Source organism: Salvelinus fontinalis, chromosome 33 (genome assembly GCF_029448725.1).
Source record: "Salvelinus fontinalis isolate EN_2023a chromosome 33, ASM2944872v1, whole genome shotgun sequence".
Classification (NCBI taxonomy): Eukaryota; Metazoa; Chordata; class Actinopteri; order Salmoniformes; family Salmonidae; genus Salvelinus; species Salvelinus fontinalis.
This window is the reverse complement of record NC_074697.1, coordinates 33506262-33530829: the sequence shown is the minus strand read 5'-3', so window position 1 is coordinate 33530829 and position 24568 is coordinate 33506262. Positions and strand designations below refer to the sequence as shown.

General features: G+C 44.1%; 1 protein-coding gene across 1 annotated transcript in view; it reads right to left on the bottom strand.

Moving 5' to 3' along the window:
* The window catches only part of LOC129832084 (T-box transcription factor TBX4-like), a 34115-nt gene extending 11100 nt beyond the window's left edge, over nt 1–23015 (bottom strand). Inside the window, exons 1-4 of the mRNA XM_055895837.1 lie at nt 22872–23015; nt 22444–22538; nt 12378–12497; nt 6848–6995 (exon numbers count right to left, since the gene is read on the bottom strand). Coding sequence (XP_055751812.1) covers nt 6848–6995; nt 12378–12497; nt 22444–22538; nt 22872–23015 — 507 coding nt within the window. The remainder of the gene's footprint in view (nt 1–6847; nt 6996–12377; nt 12498–22443; nt 22539–22871) is intronic.
* Between the last annotated feature and the right edge of the window lie 1553 nt (nt 23016–24568).

Below are 24568 nucleotides of genomic sequence, written 5' to 3'. Positions count from 1 at the left end.
AGGTGGAGTGGTGTCCTCATCCTGCGCCGGAGCCGCCACCGCGGACAGATGCCCACCCAGACCCTCCTCTTGAGTTTTAGGGGTGCGTTCGGAGTCCGCACCTCAGGAGGGGGGTACTGTAACGTCCTGACCAGAGTTCTTATGTGTTTTGCTTGTTTAGTGTTGGTCAGGACGTGAGCTGGGTGGGAATTCTATGTTGTGTGTCTAGTTAGTCTTTTTTCTGTGTCCAGCCTAATATGGTTCTCAATCAGACAGCTGTCAATCATTGTCCCTGATTGAGAATCATATATAGGTGGCTTGTTTTGTGTTGGGGATTGTGGGTGGTTGTTTCCTGTCTCTGTGTTTGTGTTCTGCACCAGATAGGACTCTCTCGGCTTTCACGTTTGTTATTTTGTTATTTGTTAATGTTCATCGTTTATCGTCTTATTATCGTCTTATTATCGTCTTGTTGAACAATAACCGCGCTGCATTTTGGTCCTCTCCTTCATCCCAGGAAGAAAGCCGTTACAAGGCTATATTTTACAGTCTAAATGGAATGTTAATGGTAAAATTCTTGAATGGAGAATTCTCTTAACATTAAAGAATAACTTAAAATAAGAATAACTTAAATATACATTAACCTCCTCAAATAAAATAAAAAATCATTATCATCTATGGAATAATATAACAAACAAAATAATCAAATCAGCAGCAGATTTTTGAACTAAGTACACATATCAACTGGAAAATAAGCAAGTCCAGTTTTCTAGCTAACTGACTTTCAATGGACAGCATGGCAAGACTGCAAAGCCTGTCCTGGGACAGTGGACCTCAAATAGTTAAAAAAAATTCAGTTTTAGCTACCTGAAAGCTCTCTCGCCACCAGCAACAGTCACAGGCAGTGTGCAAAATATACGTAAAGCAATGCACACTTCTCCAAAAATGCTTTGCAGCTGCATCTTACAAGTTGCATTCAGGAGATCAAGAGGAGACAAGTTAGGGGGGAAAGGGGCAGCATATAGCATATATGCATATATATATATATACCTTAATATGGCTCTCAATCAGAGGAAATGAAAACCACCTGCCTCTAATTGAGAACCATATCAGGTCACCCTTTACCAACATAGAAACACATAACATAGACTGCCCACCCAAACTCACGCCCTGACCGACTAACACATACAAAAAAACAGAAAACCGATCAGGAACGTGACATAACCCCCCCCTCAAGGTGCGTACTCCGAACGCACCACCAAAAGTCTAGGGGAGGGTCTGGGTGGGCGTCTGACCACGTTGGTGGCTCAGGCTCTGGGCGAGGTCCCCGCCCCACCATAGTCAATCCCAGCTTCCGTATTCCCCTCTGAATGACCACCCTCCTATTCCACCCACTTAATTTAAAGGGTACCGTCGAGATAAGGGGCAGCACCGGGATAAGGTAGCTCAGGACAGAGAGATAGGTCGGGATAGAGAGTAAACTCAGGATAGAGGGGCAACTCCAGACTGAAGGGCAGCTCCGGACAGAGAGACAGCTCTGGACTGAGGGGCAGTTCTGGATTACTGGCAGCTCCGGGCTGGCTGACGGCTCTGGACGCTCATGGCTGGCTGACGGCTCTGGACGCTCATGGCTAGCTGACGGCTCTGGACGCTCATGGCTAGCTGACGGCTCTGGACGCTCATGGCTGGCTGACGGCTCTGGACGCTCATGGCTCGCTGACGGCTCTGGACGCTCATGGCTCACTGACGGCTCTGGACGCTCATGGCTCGCTGACGGCTCTGGCAGATCCTGTCTGGTTGGCGGCTCTGGCAGATCCTGTCTGGTTGGCGGCTCTGGCAGATCCTGTCTGGTTGGCGGCTCTGGCAGATCCTGTCTGGTTGGCGGCTCTGGCAGATCCTGTCTGGTTGGCGGCTCTGGCAGATCCTGACTGACGAATGGCTCTAGCGGCTCCTGACTGACTAACGGCTCTGACGGCTCGGGACAGATGGGCGGCTCTAATGGCTCGGGGCAGACGGATGGCTCAGATGGCACTGGGCAGACGGATGGCTCAGATGGCGCTGGGGAGACGGATGGCTCAGACGGCACTGGGCAGACGGATGGCTCAGACGGCGCTGGGGAGACGGATGGCTCAGACGGCGCTGGGGAGACGGATGGCTCAGATGGCGCTGGGGAGACGGATGGCTCAGATGGCGCTGGGGAGACGGATGGCTCAGATGGCGCTGGGGAGACGGATGGCTCAGATGGCGCTGGGGAGACGGATGGCTCAGATGGCACTGGGGAGACGGATGGCTCAGATGGCACTGGGCAGACGGATGGCTCTGGCCGGATGAGGCGCACTGTAGGCCTGGTGCGTGGTGCCGGAACTGGAGGCACCGGGCTAAGGACACGCACCTTCAGGCTAGTGCGGCGAGCAGGGACAGGGCACACTGGACTCTCAAAACGTACTATGGACCTGGTGCGTGGTACCGGCACTGGTGGCACCGGGCTGAGGGCACGCACATCAGGACGAGTACGGGGAGAAAGAACAGTGTGTACAGGGCTCTGGAGACGCACAGGTGGCTTAGTGCGTGGTGCCGGAACTGGAGGCACTGGGCTGGAGACACGCACCATAGGGAGAGTGCGTGGAGGAGGAACAGGGCTCTGGAAACGCACTGGAAGCCTGGTGCGTGGTGTAGGCACTGGTGGTACTGGGCTGGGGCGGGGAGGTGGCGCCGGAAATACCGGACCGTGCAGGCGTACTGGCTCCCTTGAGCACCGAGCCTGCCCAACCTTACCTGGTTGAATGCTCCCCGTCGCCCGCCCAGTGCGGGGAGGTGGAATAACCCGCACCGGGCTATGTTGGCGAACCGGGGACACCATGCGTAAGGCTGGTGCCATGTAAGCCGGCCCAAGGAGACGTACTGGAGGCCATATATGTAGAGCCGGCTTCATGGCACTTGGCTCAATGCCCAATCTAGCCCTACCAGTGCGGGGAGGTGGAATAACCCGCACCGGGCTATGAACACGTACAGGAGACACCGTGCGCTCTACTGCGTAACACGGTGTCTGCCCGTACTCCCGCTCTCCACGGTTAGCCTGGGAAGTGGGCGCAGGTCTCCTACCTGCCCTCGGCCCACTACCCCCCCCCCCCCCCCCCCCCCCCCCCCCAAAGACATTTTTGGGGTTTCTTCACGGGCTTCCGTGCTAGCCGCCTACCTTCATATCTCCGCTCCTGGGCTGTGGCTGCCTCCTTCTCCTCCCCAGAGCGGCGATTCACTCCCACCTTAGCCCATGGTCCTTTTCCTTCTATGATTTCCTCCCAACTCCAGAAATCCTGCAATCCTTGTTTCGTGGACCACTGTTCGTGGTCCCGCTGCTTGGTCCGGGTTTGGTGGGTGGTTCTGTAACGAATTTCTAGCTCTTCCTCCTCCTCGGACGAGGAGAGGCGAGACGGATCAGATGACCAATATGCAGCGTGGTAGTTAGACATAATGAATTTATTGAACAAGACAAAAAACGACCTATACTTGATACTAAACAAAATAACAAAACGAATGTAGACTGACCTGAACGTAAGAACTTACATGTAACGAAGAACGCACGAACAGGAAAAACAGACTACACAAAAGAACGAACGTACAAACAAACCGAGACAGTCCCGTGTGGCGCGACAAACACAGACACAGGAGACAACCACCCACAACCATCAATGTGAAAACACCTACCTTAATATGGCTCTCAATCAGAGGAAATGAAAACCACCTGCCTCTAATTGAGAACCATATCAGGTCACCCTTTACCAACATATAACATAGACTGCCCACCCAAACTCACGCCCTGACCGACTAACACATACAAAATAACAGAAAACCGGTCAGGAACGTGACATATACAGTGTTCAGGTGTCTTACTTCATTTTGAAACTCAGGTGTAAGATCTCTGGAATGCCTCATGATCAGTGGATGGCACACAGAAGGGACTTTATCCTCACTAATCTGCCCAACTTTCAGAATAGCAGAAAATTCTTCTACAATTTTTGCAGTGGTGTGGAACCTAGTGTCCAAGTCACGTATGATGTCCATAGCAGTAAAAAACACTGTTCCGAAACACCGTTGCTGCACTGTCCTGAGCTGTTTCCTCTTGAGAGTTCTCATCATGGATTCTCTTCCTTTTCCTCTGGCAGCTATGTTTTTTGCTAAATTGAGGGGCAACATCCATTTGCGGAGCAATCAGTGTTGCCTCAGACAGGAGAGACTCCGATTCATCTCTAAGAGCCTGCATCTCTTCCTTTAAGGCTCTGATATTGGCTGCCGCTGTGTCAAGAGAGACTTTTCCTGACTGGAGAATCACCTTCTTGTCCTCAATGTATTGTAGTACCTGCAATTATGCTAACTGACATGTCATTCAACACAATGCTGCTCACCTCCTTCTTCAGTTGGGAGTAGGGCTGGTTCAGGAGTATGGGGAGACAGGGCTGCTGAGCCTGACGCCTCATCTGTTGGGCTTGGCACCAGGCAGGGGCAGGGACAACTGATTTAGAATGAATAGCTTGCTAAAAGTTTGCCTGCATTGATTAAATGTCGGCTAAAAGAGAGAGCGAAATGTAAACACTCAGAATTTTCTGTGACGATATTAACTAACTAATGTTAGGGGATCAAAAGTTGCCTATTTCACTACGGAATACGCTAACAGGTTAATTTCCACCACTCACGGACTACACCCACCTTCCTTAGTGAAAAATTGGGTGACATACTGTCCCCCTTTCTTTTCTCTCTCCTGTCTTTCTTTTCGTTTTTGGAAGCCAGATTTTTCTTTAGGGGGAGGGTTGTGCAATACAGAGGCTCTCTGGATGTTTATTTTTTTCCAAAAACGAGAAAAGAAAAAGAACCGTTGGTTTTATTAGTACATTGTAAATAAAATATTATATTAATGATGATAGGTTAATAATTAATATTGAAAAAATACGGCGCCCCTGGCCAGAGGCCAGCTAGCTTCTGTCCTCCTCTGGGTACATTGACTTCAATACAAAACTTTTTTTTTTTTTCTTCTTTTTTTTTCTTTTTTTTTTATCCCATTTTCTCCCCAATTTTCGTGGTATCCAATCGCTAGTAATTACTACCTTGTCTCATCGCTACAACTCCCGTACGGGCTCGGGAGAGACGAAGGTCGAAAGCCATGCGTCCTCCGAAGCACAACCCAACCAGCCGTACTGCTTCTTTAACACAGCGCGCCTCCAACCCGGAAGCCAGCCGCACCAATGTGTCAGAGGAAACACCGTGTACCTGGCCCCCTTGGCTGGCGCGCACTGCGCCCGGCCCGCCACAGGAGTCGCTGGAGCGCGATGAGACAAGGATATCCCTACCGGCCAAACCCTCCCTACCCCGGACGACGCTATGCCAATTGTGCGTCGCCCCACGGACCTCCCGGTCGCGGCCGGCTGCGACAGAGCCTGGGCGCGAACCCAGAGACTCTGGTGGCGCAGTTAGCACTGCGATGCAGTGCCCTAGACCACTGCACCACCCGGGAGGCCCTCAATACAAAACTTAAGAGGCTCGGGGTTCTCACCTCCTTACACAGTAATTATGACAACTTCCGGAGGACGTCCTCTAACCTATCAGAGCTCTTGCAGCATGAACTGACATGTTGTCCACCCAATCAAAGGATCAGAGAATGAATCTATTACTGATTCACAAGCTACAGCTAGCAGGCACTGCTGTGCAGTGCATAAAATGTGGTGATTAGTTTCCTCAAAGAGAAAAACGACAGTTGAACAGTTTTGAACAAATTAATTTCTTCCAAAATTAAGGAGAAGCGAGAGAGAGAGAGAGCTATATTTGGTTGTATTTTTAATTTTTAATTTCACTTAGCACCCCTCTCTGTTTGATTAGGTTAAACTATGTCAGCTAGCTGGCTATGGCTATCCAACACTGGAACTCTTCCAAGTCAAGGTAAGCTTTTGGTTTTATTAATTTATTGCCGCCGGGGCCAGCCGGTGTAACTGTTAAACTACTTTCTTACTGTACACTAGGTTTACTAACGCATTAGTTCTTGTAGTTCTAGTTGACTATGACGTGGCAATGATGTCGGCTGTGTGTAGTGGTTTAGCGGTCATGATATGAAGGTTTTATCGTCTGGTGTCAGACAGTTGATGTGCTATGCACTGAAGTCCACAAGCGAAGGGAAATGGTGTGTCACGTGTGCTCACGTCTGCTATGAAAGTGAACTGTTAGCGTGTGATCAGGGGTGTATTCATTGCACCGATTCTGTTTAAAAAGGTTTCTTAAAAAAAAAAAACACGTTCTCATTTACAATTGCGACCTGGCCAAGATAAAGCAAAGCAGTTCGACACATACAACAACACATAGTTACACATGGAGTAGAACAAACACACAGTCAATAATACAGTGAAAAATAAGTCTATATACAATGTGAGCAAGTGAGGTGAGATAAGGCTTTCGAAGATGGAATGGAAGCAAACGGAATGAAACAGTGATAAACATACCTGAATTTGTCCAACAGAAACTCTCATTTGCAACTGTTGGACTAATGATTACACCCTAGATCAGCTAGATGCAGGCACGGCAGTATTGAATGTGTCACTGTTTGTCACCTTGATTACTCAAATTTCTCTCAACCTGTGCACCTACGTCATGAAGGGTACAGGGAAAATTTGAGTATCATGTAGTAGCCTAAACCTATCACTGTTACATTGAACTGGGTGAATGGAATATGAATGACAGTCATCCAATATGCTGTAATAGAAATAAGGCTGTGCTCATAAAAAAATATATATATAATCCTCATCTTAAATGGCACCGACCGCCACTGATTTGAGTGAATGTTAGCCTGTGTGCTGGGATGCTGTAGGTAGGTAGACTGAGGGTCACTCACATGCCCAAAGGGGTCCAGGTGGTTGTTGGTGAGTTTTAGCTTCTGGAAGGACACCAGCTGCCTCATCCAGTGGGCTCCTGTAGCTGGGGAGTCTGGATGGACATAGAGCCTCCCTGGCATGGCCGGCTCCGCCTTGCCTGCCACCATCCTGAGTAGAAAAAGGAAGAGAAGAGAGAAGAACGAGAATGGGAAGGAGAGAGGGAGATGAAGAGACAAATGAAGGTGCAACATCATCATCCTCATAAAGACCCCTTGGCTAGCAGCAACCAATGGCCATTACTCTGCCAAGATGACTCAGCCATTGTGGTAATCCTGCAGCCATATACAACCCAGCAGCCCTGTGATCTACCAAACCATATTGTCACAGCATGGCCAAATCTTCCAGCAGCCCCACGACTCCATTCAGGCTCACTGAAAGGCCACTGAGACTTAAGGATCCCTTTTTATACCAAACACATGTAGCTACAGTCAGTAATCATAAAAAATTGCAGCCGTTTCAGCCCTCACTCTATGGGCTATAGGAACCATTCTCTCAGACTGGAGGTGCTGGTGGTTGTTTCAACTGTAACATCACTGCTAATTACGCTCCTCCAAGGTGTCGCTGAGAGAATCCAGAACACCACACTGGCAAACGCTGGGATTCCAGGCCCTCCCAGGCCATCCCACAAATATCTGCAACAAATGGCTGTTAAAAAAAACAAAATGGCTGCTGGAGAATGCAAAGCACGGTGGTGCATTTTATGGAGTCTTTGTCTAAGTCTCAAATGGTACCCTATTCCCTACATAGTGCAATACTTCTGACTATGGGCCCCGCGATTAGGGTGCCATTTGGGATGTATATTTTTCTTGGCATGACTAGGGTTCTGGTTTCAGTACACCCTACCCTGGATATGGTTGTTTTGTCATTTGCACGGCCGGCAGTGCTAATGGTTGATGCCGCTCCGGTGGGCAGTGGCAGATGCAGGCTGTGGTGGCATCACTAGTCATGGCTAGAGGAATACAGTTAATGTCAAATTGACTTCAAAAGTAGATTTGGTTTTGCATTTTAGCTAACCCTAACCTTAACCTAATTCTCCTAACCTGCTACGTTAATTCTCCTAACCTGCTGCGTAAGTTGCAGCCAGGCGCTCCTTTTCACAAGAGCAATGATTAAATTGACAGAAACCTGTTGGTTTTGCTCATTATTCAATCACAAGAGACTCAATGTTACGAAAAGTCAATTCTTTCTGGTCAAATTTTATTTTTTACCCCTTTTTCGTGGTATCCAATTTGTAGTTACAGTCTTGTCTCATCACTGCAACTCCTGTACGGACTCAGGAGAGGCGAAGGTCGAGAGCCATGCATCCTCCAAAACACAACCCCGCCAAGCTGCACTGCTTCTTAACACAATGCTCTCTTAACCTGGAAGCCAGCTGCACCAATGTGTCAGAGGAAACACCGCATACCTGGCGACTGTGTCAGCATGCACTGCGCCTGGCCTGCCACAGGAGTCGCTAGTGCACAATAGGACAAGGACATCCCTGCCGGCCAAACCCTCCCCTAACCAGGACGACGCTGGGCCCATTGTGCGCCTCCCCATCGGTCTTCTGGTCGTGTCGGGAGAGCCTGGACTTGAACCCAGAATCTCTGGTGGCACAGCTAGCACTGCGATGCAGTGCCTTAGACCACCACACCACTCGGGAGGCCCTTGTTCAGGTCAATTCTGACATAAGCTGTATCCCATCTCGTCAAAACCGGCATCACCCAAGGTATAGGGTCACTGGAAGGACAGCGGGTACAGCCCAGCAGGCAGCTTGCTAATGACAATCCGCAGCTACAGTTTAGTTAGCGCAGCGACTGAGACATGAGGCACTGCTCTTGCTGTGCTCAAGGAGCATGCATGGCATGGCATAATATTATAACATGACCTCAATAACAACAAAGCTGTCTGTGGACAGACTTGTCACAAAAAATATTACAGTACTAGAGATTTCGATGATCATCATACTGTTTTTGTGTCCTCTCTCTCTCGTTCTGAGAAGTGGTGATTTTTCTCTGCAGCCAGGGGCTCCTTTTCACAAGAGCAATGATTAAATTGACAGAAACTTGTCGGTTTTCCTCATTATTCAAACACAACAGACTCAATTTAGGCCTTCCATGACTGAAGTCAGCAAGTGCCTGGACCCATGCTCCATCTCTCCATTCCATCAATGAATGTATACAAATGAACGAATGAACAGATGAGTAGGAGATGGACATCACACATGTTGGTCTTGAACACAAAGAAAATGTTGTTAACCAATACACACACAAAAATAAGGGTTCCTCAAGGGTTCTTTGTGAAGGGTGATGGTTCTATGTGGAACAATACTGACCCAAAGAACCCTTTGAGCCGTTAAATGGTTATTTGTAATTTGCAAAGTCAAAAAAGGGTTCTTTCCTCTTTTAGTGATAATTAAAATGTAGGGGTGGCGGATCATTAGAAAATTTGGGGGCATAGTTTGAGCACTGGTCTTTTTGTAAATCCGAGTGTCAATACAGTTTCTCATCTTTTTTGCTATGCCATATTGAAAATGACTATGGCCAATGACAGTGTTTTGTGAAAGACTCATGTATGGCCTTGTGTCAATTGAGAAATGTTGCTTCAGTCAGTGGTTCTCAATTCTCTCCTTAAGGACCCCCTGCCATTCCAGAGCTAGATTAAGCTTGTCAATAAACACAACAATAAAACCTATGGAATTTTAACACTATAATATGGCTAACCAGAAAAAAATAACCCTGTATAGTTCTTCAAAAGGTTATTTGGATAACTTTTGAGATTGATAATGGTTCTATAAAAAAAAAACATTCTCTATATAGGTTCTATAAAGAACCATTAAGGGTTGTAATCATAACAGCAAAAAGGATTCTGCTATATAGAACCTTTTATAGTGCTTTATAGGAAAGGGTTCTTTATAGCAACATAAAGCTTCCATTTAGAACTGTATTAGCATGGTTCTTTATAGAACCTTCAAAAAAGGGTTCTATATAGCACAAAAAAAGGGATCCCCTATGGTTACAACCCTTTCTGGTGCTGTATGGTTCCACATGAAACAACATTACATTATCCAACATGACATTTGTTAGGGGGGGGGGGGGGGGGGTATAAATAAAGAATATAATGCAGAAAACATGGTAATTGTACCCTTCCATTCATTTGGTTTGCATAATGATGTCACAGCATGTAAAGTGTTTGTTCAAGAGCCTGCCGAGGAAAGGGCCCTCCGCCTGGGATGTGTGTGTGTGTGCACATGTGTGCTTGTCTGTGTGTGTACTGCGTGTCTGTGTGTATACTGTATGTGGGAGGCAGCATCACCTCAAGCATATAAAACTGTCTGAGAGTGTTAAATGTCTCTCTCATTGGCACCCACCGTTATTGTCTACTCTACAGCGTTGGTGATTCTTTTCCTATGGTGAGAGGAAGGCCACTGCTGAGTGGTGGGGGTGGGGGTGAAGCTGTGGGGTTGAGAAGATAATAGCTACTTTCACCTTCCTTAAGCTCACCACTCCCTCCCCACCCTCCCTAACCTCCCCATTTCTTGACCCCCTTTCCATTTCAAAACGTCCCTGACTCCTGAGGTCTAAAGCCAAGCAGCATCTGAGACAGAGACGAGTAGGTGGATTTCTCATAACAACCATTAAGGATGTTACTCATCTAAGCCCTGAGCTTAGAGAAGAACTTGAGCAATACTGCAAACTGGAAGAACCACTCTGACAAGGTTTTTGGCAGGATTTTACAATTGTCTTTGTATATTTTCTATACTGGTGTATTGTATGTATTGCTGTATTGTCTGTTTTTAATATGTACAGTTGAAGTCGGAAGTTTAGTCATTAAAACAATTTTTTTAACCACTCCACAAATTTTTTGTTAACAAACTATAGTTTTGGCAAGTCGGTTAGGACATCTACTTTCTGCATGATACAAGTAATTTTTCCAACAATTGTTTATAGGCAGATTTTTTCACTTATAATTCACTGTATCACAATTCCAGTGGGTCAGAAGTAGACTGTGCCTTTCAGAAAATTATGTAATGGCTTTAGAAGCTTCTGATAGGTAAAGTGACATCATTTGAGTCAATTAGAGGTGTACCTGTGGATGTATTTCAAGGCCTACCTTCAAACTCAGTGCCTCTTTGCTTGACATCATGGGAAAATCTAAAGAAATCAGCCAAGACCTCAGAAAAAAATTTGCAGACCTCCACAAGTCTGGTTCATCCTTGGGAGCAATTTCCAAACGCCTGAAGGTACCACGTTCATCTGTATAAACAATAGTACGCAAGTATGAACACCATGGGACCACACAGCCGTCATACAGCTCAGGAAGGAGACGTGTTCTGTCTCCTAGAGATGAACGTACTTTAGTGCGAAAAGTGCAAATCAATCCCAGAACAGCAGCAAAGGACCTTCTGAAGATACTGGAGGAACACGCACAAAAGTATCTATATCCACAGTAAAACGAGTCCTATATCGACCGAACCTGAAAGGCCGCTCAGCAAGGAAGAAGCCACTGCTCCAAAACCTCCAGAAAAAAAACTAGACTACGGTTTGCCACTGCACATGGGGACAAAGATTGTACTTTTGGAGAAATGTCCTCTGGTCTGATGAAACAAAAATAGAACTGTTTGGCCATAATGACCATCGTTATGTTTGGAGGAAAAAGGGGGAGGGTTGCAAGCCCAAAGAACACAATCCCAACCGTGAAGCACGGGGGTGGCAACATCGTGTTGTGGGGGTGCTTTGCTGCAGGAGGGACACTTCACAAAATAGATGGGATCATGAGGGAGGAAAATTATGTGGATATATTGAAGCAACATCTCAAGACATCAGTCAGGAAGGTGAAGCTTGGTCGCCAATGGGTCTTCCAAATGGACAATGACCCCAAGCATACTTCCAAAGTTGTGGCAAAATGGCTTATGGACAACAAAGTCAAGGTATTGGAGTGGCCATCACAAAGCCCTGACCTCAATCCTATAGAAAATGTGTGGGCAGAACTGAAAAAGCATGTGCGAGCAAGGAGGCCTATAAACCTGACTCAGTTACACCAGCTCTGTCAGGAGGAATGGGCCAAAATTCACCCAACTTATTGTGGGAAGCTTGTGGAAGGCTACCCGAAATGTTTGACCCAAGTTAAACAGTTTAAAGGCAATGCTACAAAATACTAATTGAGTGTATGTAAACTTCTGACCCACTGGGAATGTGATGAAAGAAATAAAACCTGAAATAAATCATTATCTCTACTATTTTTCTGACATTTCACATTCTTAAATAAAGTGGTGATCCTAAATGACCTAAGACAGGGAATTTATACTAGGATCAAATGTCAGGAATTGTGAAAAACTGAGTTTAAATGTATTTGGCTAAGGTGTATGTAAACTTCCGACTTCAACTGTACATTTTTGTATTGAGCTGCTGTCTTGGTGACTAGGTTTCCCTCATAAAGTAGATTCCTTAAGGGTCTTCCAGGTTAAATAAAGGATCACATTTTTAAAAATGTGTCTCTGACTAAACTCACCACTTGTTGTCACAGAACTTGTAGCGATGGTCGTCGGCGGGGACAATGTCTGTGAGGAGGATGTACTTCGTTTTCGGGTTCATGCCCGTGACTTTAACCTTGTAGCTGGGGAACATCCTCCTGTGAAGGACACAAGAGAAGGGTCTTACATTAAATTAGACATTCCCTAATGATGATTTCACCCACCATAATACCCACTAGACCTAATGCTCGCTCCCCAACTCACTCAAACACGAATTGGGTCAGCAGGTGTTTAGTTATTGGTGACAAAGTCACCTCATCCTGATCCAATTTGGAAAGACCTGCCATTAGCTTCTAAGCACCTTTAGTATCGTAAGACCTGTAAATACGGAGGTTAATTGAATGCCTTATGTCTTCGTGCTGTCCTCACACCTTGGAGCTTTGAGGGATGTTGAATGGGAATCAAGGTGATAAGGCGCTTTGGGCAATGATGTCACCCAAGCTTTTTGAGCACCTAAGTACCTTCCCTCACCTAGCTACCTTACACTGGAAAAGATTTCCCTCTTCAGATGAGCTAATGAAAATCTGTTTTAGCCCCAAGGTGTCTCTCCATGGGGCTGAGTGCAAAGGGTAAACATGCATAAGAGGCTCTTCTCTGGCTTTGCAGAAGGGTTTTAGCCAGCCCTGAGTGTAGCATCAGCACGGAAAGTGTTCTCCCCGCGGCAGATGAGCGGACGATTAGCACTCAGAAAGCGGCTCAAGCCAGGCTTAGAGACTGATTGGGACGAGTAAGCAGCTAGAGAGGTCACAGGAGATCACAGAGTTGAGGGAGGTATGTAACCACAAACTGGTTGAATCAACGTTATTTGTCAACATATTGTGATGTGGAAGCTATGTGGAAAATACATTGGATTTGAAAAAAGTATTCAATGTAAAAGTATGTTTTGAGGGTGGAAATTCAACCACAGTATTGTCATCATTGTAACCAATGTTCAACATAGACAAACCTTGTATCAAATATGTTGAATTTGTAAGTTTGAAACATTATATCCACTATCAGAAAGAAAACTATAGGCTGGGTAGTACCTCCTACTGGAGAGTTAATCTATCTACTGCTATTCATTTGGTCTCCCATCCAGGGTTTTAACCAAGCCCAGCCCTGTTTAGCTTTGATATGTGTCACTGGCTACTACCAATGTGCTATCATGAGAAAGAGAACGCACAGTATTCAAAATAACTAAATCTATTCACTGTTGCTACCGAAGTCATTCCAAGGGATAGCTAAATTCAACCCAGGGTTCAACTAAAAGTATAAACTGGGTGGTTCGAGCCCTGAATGCTGATTGGCTGAAAGGTGTGGTATATCAGACCGTATACCATGGGTGTAACGGCTTTCTTCCTGGGATGAAGGAGAGGACCAAAACGCAGCACGGCTAGTGTTCAACATGATTTAATAAAGAATATAACGTGAACACTACAAGCAACAAAACAATAAATGTGAAAACCGAAAACAGTCCTATCTGGTGCAGAACACAAAGACAGGAAACAATCACCCACAAACCAACAGTGCAAACAGGCTACCTTAATATGGTTCCCAATCAGAGACAATGATCAACACCTGCCTCTGATTGAGAACCATATTAGGCCAAACAACAAACCCAACATAGAAACACAAAACATAGAATGCCCACCCAGCTCACGTCCTGATCAACTAAACAAAGACTAAACAAAGGAAATAAGGTCAGGAACGTGACAATGGGTAAGGCAAAACATTTATTTTTACTGTTCTACTAACGTTGGTAACCAGTCTATTATAGCAATGAGGCACCTCTGGAGTTTTTGGTATATGGCCAATATACCACGGCTAAGGGCTGTGTCCAGGCACTCTGCATTGCGTTGTGCGCAAGAACAGCCCTGGGCCATGATATATTGGCCATATACCACACCCCCTTGGGCCTTATTGCTTAAATATCCAATACATATAGGCTTAGAGTTTCAAGCTTTAGTTGATTTCAAATGTAATCTTCAATTGAATCATTAATATGTTGGATTCACGTCTCCATCTCAACCAAAAATAAAAGTTAAAGAATTGGACTAAATCAAATCGTATTTTTTTAAAGTGCATGTAAAGTTTGATTAGACTAGATTTAGTCCTATTCTATAACTATTATTTTTGGTTGAGATGGAGACGTGAATCCAACATATTAATGATTAGAAGTGACCCCAACATATCAATTATTCATTTGTAGACAAACTGGATATTGAATTGTCTTTGGTTGTCAACGCAACCAAATATCAACATTTAAAGGAGATGTATCTTCTGCTTGGATAGGTCCATCTGTGCCACTGACTTAGACTGGCTTTAATTCCAGTTTCTCTACAAATTAATCATTGATATGTTGGATTCACGTGCCCACCTCAACCAAAAATCTAACTTAAAGAATACGACAAAAGGCAGGAAGGCCCTAAAAATTCAGCCACCCTAGTCATAGACTGTTCTCTCTGCTACCGCATGGCAAGCGGTACGCACCACGTCTAGGTCCAAAATGCTTCTACCCCCAAGCCATTAGACTCCTGAACAGCTAATCAAATACCCGGACTATTTGCACCCCCCCATTTTTAGAATGCTGCTACTCTCTGTTTATTATCTATGCATAGTCACTTTATCTCTACCTACATGCACTTTTACCTCGATTACCTCGACTAACCTGTGCCCCCGCTTATTGACTCTGTACCAGTACCACCTGTATATAGCCTTGCTACTGTAAATTTATTGTTGATCTTTAATTATTTGATATTTTTGTATTTTTTTTTATTTTTTTTTACTTATTTTTTTAACTGCATTGTTGGATTAGGGCTAGTATGTAAGCAATTCACTGTCAGGTCACTCAAACACCTGTTGTATTCGGCGCATGTGACAAATACAATTAGATTTGATTTGAAATCAAGTCAAACATTAAATGCACTTTACATGAAGTTTGATTTGATTTAGTCCTATTATTTAAATTTGATTCTTGGTTGAGATGGAGACGTGAATCCAACAAATCAATTATTCATTTTAGACAAACTGGAATTAAAGCCAGACTAAGTCAGTGGCACAAAATATACATCTCCTTCAAATGCTGATATTTGGTTGCATTGACAACCAAACACAATTCAATATGGGGCCGATTCCAACCCGAGTTAAGCGCGTGTAAATGGAACATAATTCCCTTTTTATGCCCTTTTCTCTCTACGCGTGTACTGATTTTGAACTTAAGCTTGAGAATAGCATGCTATTCACCCGCTATTATTTTGGGTGGGGATCAAATAAATGAAGGTGTGGAAGAGGTGTGTCTGATACGCCGTATTCTGACCTTGACTTAATTCCCTCATAATTCCACCACATTTACGTGCAAAGAACCCATAAATAATGTCTAGCCAACATACCAGTTCCAAGTGGAAAAAGCATAATTTTTTCCTGATACAAATAACACCATTCTCCATGCACTGTAATTTACAACTTGATGAGAGCTATTGATAAGAACTAGGTAAATGAGTAATCCGTTTGAATCAGAGAATTGTAAATATAAATGATATATTTTACCTTATAATCGCTGGAGACAAATGTGAAACCAGTCATATGGCAGCAAACTGAAGCATATCAACATATCAACTTTCCCACAGTAAAGATTATGAAATGCAGAATTTAAATTGTAAGACATTTTAACTTGCAGGGACGGGCACTCTCAAATGTCTTAATTATAGGCTACCCGACTTTCTCTGTTTCCTATTTCTATCAGGTTAAATATTACCCACTACTGGGTAATTTACTGTTAATTCCCTTCAGTTGGTATAGCCTACATTATCATTCCATTTAATTACATTGTTTTGTTTACAGCTGTGTGGTTGTTGCTGAGGATCATTGGAAACAGTTGATTATATATATATATTTAAAGACATGGCTAATTAATTAGGCTAATTAAATAGTTATGGAGTAAAGCGCAGACCAAGCCGTAACAGTTTGAACCTGATGCATGGTGCAATACTCGGCTGTGTCATCACACAATTCAATGGTTAGTTTTCCGAATGAATCAAACCACTGTCTTTTCTTTGTGTGCATAAATGCTCTCCTATCCTGTTTTTTATGATTCCTAAATCCTTCCTAACGCTAAATAATCTACAAGATCAGAGTATTTTTTTATCTACCAACTGGTGCCGAAACGTAGAAGAATATGCATATATTTAGATGACTTTCTTTCATGATCTCTAATATTCTGAACCCGTTCTCTGGATATATTCTAGTGAGTCTGTGAATAAAATTAAAACTATAAGGTACACTGTATTTAAAGAGATGACTTAAGGTAAATGTACCGAAAACCTTTTTGAATGAAAACTCCACGAGAAAATCTGTTGGTCAACAAGTGGGAGGGTTTTCAGCGGTTTAATTCCATTTATTCAGCGCACACAAGTGAACCACGCCTGCAAATCCTGTTACACACCTACACAAGGTAAGTCTTAATACTAACTACTGAGAAGTGCGTAGGAAAGGTGTTCCAAAATCAGAATCGGGCCCTTTCACTTTTGTAATATAGTAAATTTCCTATTAACTTGTCAATAAATGAACAAATTATATGTTGGATTCACGTCTCCAACTAAATCAAAAATAAAAGTTAAAGAATAAGATTAAGCCAGTGGCTCAGATGAAACTATCCACTATCCAAGCATTAGATATCCATAACATTTTGATATTTGGTGGCGTTGTCCACCAAACACAATACAATATTACTTTTGTAATTCAGTAATACAGACTAAAGTTAAAGCTATCTTACAAACTAATGTAACAGTATTTATTCAACCTTAAAATAAGTAACGTATCCATGGCCACATTTTGAGGTTAGTCTACAGTAACTATAAATGTCTTCTTATGTTCTTACGGGCTTCTGAGTGGTGCAGTGGTCTAAAACAGTGCATCTCAGTGCAGGAGGTGTCACTATCTGTATCTGGTTCAAATCCAGGCTGCATCACATCTGGCTGTGATTGGGAGTCCCATAGGGTGGCACCCAGCGTTGGCCGGGATAGGCCGTCATTGTAAATAAGAATTTGTTCATGTATCATAGAAAGATGGTATGTGGAGCTCAACACAGTTTCTTTAATAATCTGTGCAGAATCAGCATTGATGTACTTTTTATGGAATCTCAACTGCAATCCAGGTAATTTGGTTGTGCTATTAGATTAAATATAGTGATAATACATGAAGTTGTTGTATAAATACAAAATATCTCACATTGTATTCCTATTTGAACTTTCTGTGCTTTTAAATGGTTGAAAGCGCAGTGATAATACATTTAGATAACAGCGACGGAAAATCTGACATTATCTTTCCATTGGAATTTGGTTGGGCTTTTAGATGGTTGAAAGCATAGTGAATTCAACAAACGTATGGCTGTTTTTTTGAGTGGGTGAATAAAGGTTGAAATTTAATTGATCCAACATTTCAACCAAATATTACCCACATTTCCACGTTGAAATGACGTGGTGTGCCCAGTGGCATGTTCCTACATTTCACCTGATGGTTTTTGAGAGTGCATCGGCAGCACCGCCATAAAAATAGTTCCCTGCTCTCATCCGTCTCAGAGAGAGAGCAAGAGAGAGAGACTTGGGAATGATAGACAGAATATGCTAATATAGCAGACAAGGCCATAAAACACATGAATAGCCCTACCTTCCGTGACCTCTTCCCTGTGAAACGGCTCTCTTTTTCATCCCATCTGCAAAGCAAAAAGTTGCAAAGGGATCTGCAACACCCCTTATAAACCCCTAAGTGCTTTTTAATGGCGGTTCGGATCGGACAGCACTTTGAACATCTGACTTGTCATCGTACCGCATCAACCCCTGAGAGTATGGTCGGTCAAAGGGTCTGTACTCCAGTACAGTTGATCTGCTGCTTCCCCTTCTCCTGACAACCGGTTAAAATAGTGGGAGTGTGAGACACACTTGTGAAAGGCTGACAGTGACATGCTCTCTGAATAGATGAGTGTAAGAGCGGGCAGATAGCTGGCCCCCTAAGCAGGCCAAGCATAAGGCTCTGGGTGCATCAAAGGTAGTGCACTATGTAGGAAATAGGGTGCCATTTGGGACTCAGCCTCTATCTGTTGCTAACGCACAAGGCTTCAAAGGACCCATCCCAGATCTTTCTGGCCTGACAGGAGCCCTAGCTAAAGTTTTGTTCATGGATCACATTACTGTAAATACTCAACCCGCCCCGTACGGTAGAGGGGATTGAAGGCAGGTAATCTCTCTCCGTCTCCAAATCCAATCAGTGAGGAGATCAGTCCTGGTGTCATGCTCACAGAAAGACATTTTAATCTGAGGGGAACATCCAAAACAGACCTGCAGCTCATCCCAGCCCCACTCACACCATCCAACCAGGCCCATATTGAGGCCTGTGTCAATAGATCAGGAGGTCTCTAGAAGGATATAAGGCTATTTCTATGTAACCCACCCTACCATTATTGCTATTGGCTTTTCAGCACATCCATGATTCCATTTTCCCACAAAGACATGACTTGATAGAAATAGTGGTGTATAGTAACCCCTCAGTTACTGTGGACGATTGCACGATCAGGCCCTAGAATTACCATGTCCCTATCCGAGTCCATTTCCAAAAGACTCAGCTCCACGAAGGGGTAACATAGCACAGCTCTGCGAGGGGGCCCACACTGGATCACATAGCATGTCTAATGGCTAATCGGGGACCTCAATGGCTCAGCCACCTCAGCCCTGCCTGATGACAGATGCTGTGGTTTCCATGGTAAAGCTGCCAAACAGCCATGGTAAAATATCCAAGTTGTACTGTCCATCCCCTTGAAGTGCAGCACTTTACTCAAAAGCACGCCTTTGTGTCATCCAAAACAGAATATGACAATGCATGAACAATGGAATATGGATTCATTTGTTAGAGCGAGTGCCTGTCAAAACTCAGGAGCAGTCAGGACCAGCTGATTGCCACATTTTCCCAAGGCATGCGTTTTCTGTGCACGTGCGTGTCTGAGAGAGTGTTTGTGTGTGTAGAGGACTGGAGAAAATGAGAAATGGAGATGGAGAGTGTGTATGATATCAGTGTCAGTGTGTGGGTGTGTGTTTGTGTGGTGTGAGCCAGCTGTTTTCCTAGCAGCTCAGCACTAGGAGCCTCCCTGCCTCCTAGGCCCTCCAGTCCACGGATCTATCCAGGCTCTGTTCCAAATGGTACCCTATTTAATTTATAATGTACTACTTTTGACCAAGGCCCATAGGGCTCTGGTCAAAAGCAGTGCACTACATGGGGAATAGGGTACCATTTGGGACTCCCATCCAGTCTCTGGGAACCTCCAGCACTGAGGGAGATCAAAAGGAGCGGCAGAGGGATGATGGAGCGTTCCAGGCCCCGCTAGACGCTGCTGAAAGCGGGCGCCGGGGTCCTCTAATCACCCCTCCACCACCGCTCCCACTGACGGACTGTGTACAGAGAGAAAGAGAGGCGAGAAGGAGCACCGTGTGTACAGATAGGGAGAGAGGGGAGAGTTGGAGCACTGCCTGAGACTGTGGCACAATAACAAACTACATCTACGTTCCTCAGTCAGGAGTTCACTGACTGCACTGTATGAGGCTGAAGGGCCAAGCTGCACTGTAAGAGGTTGAAGGGCCAAGCTACACTGTAAGAGGCTGAAGGACCAAGCTGCACTGTATGAGGCTGAAGGGCCAAGCTACACTGTAAGAGGCTGAAGGACCAAGCTGCACTGTATGAAGCTGAAGGGCCAAGCTACACTGTAAGAGACTGAAGGGCCAAGCTACACTGTAAGAGACTGAAGGGCCAAGCTACACTGTAAGAGACTGAAGGGCCAAGCTGCACTGTAAGAGACTGAAGGGCCAAGCTGCACTGTAAGAGACTGAAGGGCCAAGCTACACTGTAAGAGACTGAAGGGCCAAGCTACACTGTAAAAGGCTGAAGGGCCAAGCTACACTGTAAGAGACTGAAGGGCCAAGCTACACTGTAAAAGGCTGAAGGGCCAAGCTACACTGTAAGAGGTTGAAGGGCCAAGCTACACTGTATGAGGCTGAAGGGCCAAACTGCACTGTAATAGGCTGAAGGGCCAAATTGCACTGTAAGAAGCTGAAGGACCAAGCTGCACTGTAAGAGGCTGAAGGGCCAAATTGCACTGTAAGAGGCTGAAGGGCCAAATTGCACTGTAAGAAGCTGAAGGGCCAAGCTACACTGTAAGAGGTTGAAGGGCCAAGCTGCACTGTAAGAGGCTGAAGGGCCAAATTGCACTGTAAGAAGCTGAAGGGCCAAGCTGCACTGTAAGAGGCTGAAGGGCCAAACTGCACTGTAAGAGGCTGAAGGGCCAAACTGCACTGTAAGAAGCTGAAGGGCCAATCTGCACTGTAAGAGGCTGAAGGGCCAAACTGCACTGTAAGAGGCTGAAGGGCCAAACTGCACTGTAAGAGGCTGAAGGGCCAAGCTACACTGTAAGAGACTGAAGGGCCAAACTACACTGTAAAAGGCTGAAGGGCCAAGCTACACTGTAAGACGTTGAAGGGCCAAGCTGCACTGTAAGAGGCTGAAGGGCCAAATTGCACTGTAAGAGGCTGAAGGGCTGAACTGGCAGTATGTTTCCCAAGCCATGGTCTAGTCTAAAGACACAGCCATAACTTCTTCTTAGCCCTGCCACTCTGCCCCTTCCAAGGAGTGCTGACCGGACACTGCCCGCCCTCTATAGGGTGTTGACCTCTCACTGTCCTGAGAACCTTCATTCATTAATTTATTAATTTGTTCATTCATTCATCCTTCATGTACTGAGACTGATTAAAACCTGCTAGCTCATCAGATCCTTTAGCATCTAGCAGCACCTAGCACTACTGCTTGATGCTCCTTCCAGATTCCTCTATGAAAAAATCTCTGTTGGGATAAATTGGCATTGAATTGTTTTGGCAGTCTCAGCTGCAACTTGAACAACAATATGTCTGTTAGAGAGCAAAATGTCGAGCAAAATGTCTAGTTAGAGCTGGTGTAGCAGTGAAGCAGCCTTGCTATATTTACTCGTCATTTTTGCATAGAGATTCAGATTCAGATTTTGGCACCTATAGTTTTCTATAACATTCTCAACAAAACCAACTCTCGCCCACTGTGTTGAGTCCTACAACTGGTTAAATTTACAATAAATGTTTATGTTCAATAACATTTTATACTTCACCTCAGTTCAGACAGAGTTCATTCTTAGAATTATTGAATTACGTACTGTAGCTGCTCCTGCTCCATTACGGAGCAACATAAACCTGGTGTGCGTCCCATATGGCAACCTATTCATGCTCACCATGGGCTTGAGTCAGAAGTAGTGCACTATAAAGGAAACAGAGTGCCATTTGGGACGCCGTCCTGCTTTTCTCTGGCTTCTCAGGCTGACTGACTGGATAAGCCTAGTCAGTCAGTCAGGTTTTCCAGCTGAGTGCAGCTGGCGGAGCTGCGTAGCTAAGCGTCACTCTGAGGCCGGGCCCTTCAAAGGTTTTAAGGAATTCTCAGCACACTTTATCAGCTGGACAAGGGAAAGCCCATCTTTCACAGTGATGCGGCATTAAAGAAAAATTGTGGTGACCTTTTACATTTTGGACTGGGAAAAAGCCCCTGTGAGGAATGAGGGGTGGGCGGAGGTTGGTTAGAAAGCATCTAGTCATCTTCTGGTTAAAGTCCAGGTTAAGGGCCAGACTGTCTAATCCACGGGGCGGCATTCAATCTAACACACAGAGCAGGGCTGTGGGTTTGTGTTTTCAATTAGATATTCACTGGGGCAGACATGACGACTCTACCACTACCTGAGACCCAAGGTGCCATAACTGTAGCATGGTGTAATTGGTTGCCTTAGCTCCAACAGATGGTCATAGCTGCTCAAAATGGAGGTGCATAATGACTACATTTTAACACTATTGAAAGCAGCTACGCAATTAGCAAAAGTAACCCATATTTTTGGAGAGTCTCAGATGAGTCTGGCACAGTTTAGCATAGTGTAGTGTAGTATATAATGTTTAGTCCTAGTCTACTAATATGGTATAGCCCATGTATTGCTGTGATATATGAACTGTAGGTACTCACCTGCCTGCTTTCGTTATGATCATCTCTGTTCCCGCCTCATGGAACTTCTTCCACAGCTCCCTCTCATGAAGAAGAACCTTGATGTTCTCAATATTCTAAATAGAGAAAGGTAGAGACAGCAATGAGGGTTGGCGACCTGTTGTGGGCTTATAGACAACTCAGATTATACCATCTGCATTTTTAAGTTAAACCAGTTAATTCTCAATAAATCATTCCCAATTGATAGGGTATCCACCGACTAGAAATAAAAACACCCACGATTTAATAGGGCCAATAATTTTGTCAAGTCAAGTCAACATTTATTGAAATTGAGAGCAAAGACACATACCCATTTGGTCATTTCCAAGAATAAGAAACTTCTGAACATACAATACCTTTGCAGTTGTGGTTCTGGCTCTGTGTTGAGAGCCTACAATAACCATGATTACCTGGTCTGGCTCATTGCCCTGGGGGGTGCTGGGAGTTGTAGGCAGGCCCAAGTGTGAGGAGTTAGGGCTGAGGTCTGGGGACCCTCCAGGCTGGACCCCAGTCACACTGTCATCCGTCACAGCTGAGGCCTTCTCCTGGAGCATCTCTATGAGATGAACAACGGCTTCAGTTCAATACACAGACTTACAATACACAGACTTACAATACACAGACTTACAATACACACACTTACAATACACAGACTTACAATACATGGACCATAGAATTACAGATAGAACTTATATAGTAATGTAATAGAATATCTGTGACACAGACTTACTATAATACTCAAATAAAACAAAGCATCTCTACAGATACTAACAGACTTACAATACCAATACTACACTGTCTCTTAAAATAGTTAAATATACAGATAATAACAGACTTACAATACCAATACTACACTGTCTCTTAAAATAGTTAAATATACAGATAATAACAGACTTACAATACCAATACTACACTGTCTCTTAAAATAGTTAAATATACAGATAGTAACAGACTTACAATACCAATACTACACTGTCTCTTAAAATACTTAAATATATCACATTCCCATAAAATGGACTGGACAAAATATGTTCCAACGAAATACACTGTGCACGAACAAAATGTAACAACCCTTAAGCTACAAAGTTGAACCCCCTCCCCAAAAAGTAGTAGAATATTTCATCATGACTAAATATTTAGCTATTATTTACTTTTTCAACTACTAATTGACATTAAGTACATTTATATCATGTACTTGTATAGCAATTGCTATTAATTTTCTATCTCTACAATAATAATCCCTATTAATACTGTAAAGAAATTGAACACATTTTACTGGAAAGCTTCTAATTAATTCAATATTTTCTAATGAACATTTGTAGAATGACCAATGGGAGGAAAAAACTATACTTATGAACTAAAGGGGACACAGTAAAAAAATATTTATCAGATCATTAATTTTCGTCATCCCACACCCTGAATGACGTTCTTCAATGGAATTCATGTCTGTGTAAAAGACAAGTCTACTTTAATTTGTCTCTGTTATTTACAGAATAGTTGTTTTTTTTAAATGATGAATTACTATTTCTATTGAAAGATACATTTTTAAACATTTCTGGAAGATACAATTATTTAGTATCAAACCTTACAGGGACATTTCAAGGATACAGAAGTCAATGCCTCATTCTTGCAGTGCATTAATAGACATTTGAATGTGCGTACTCAACTAAAAATGTTTGCAATGAGAGAATAAATATATTTTTTAATTAATTAATTCAGGCATGCTCTCTCATTGTGTGATATTTCTTGGAATTCATTTTTCCGTTCTTGGAAACCAGGTCACTGTTTTGTCCCCAAGCTACTAACTATTGTTAATAGAAATATCTGTTGAATTGTGTAGGCAAAGACATTTCAAGGTGGATTACTGCAGCAAGGGCCATGTGCCATTGTGGGAATTTGGTCACAATGACCCAAATATGATGATGGGCCCTCATTCATACAAAATAGAGCTGATCTAGTTTGGCAGTGAGGTTCCATGTGAGTTTACAGGAGGACCTGCGTCTGAATCGTCTACTGCATACTGTACCCTCAGCTCTGCTCTCCATTCATGTGAAAAGATGGAAGAGTAGTGAGCAAACTTGGTTGTTCCACACATAGAATTCAAATT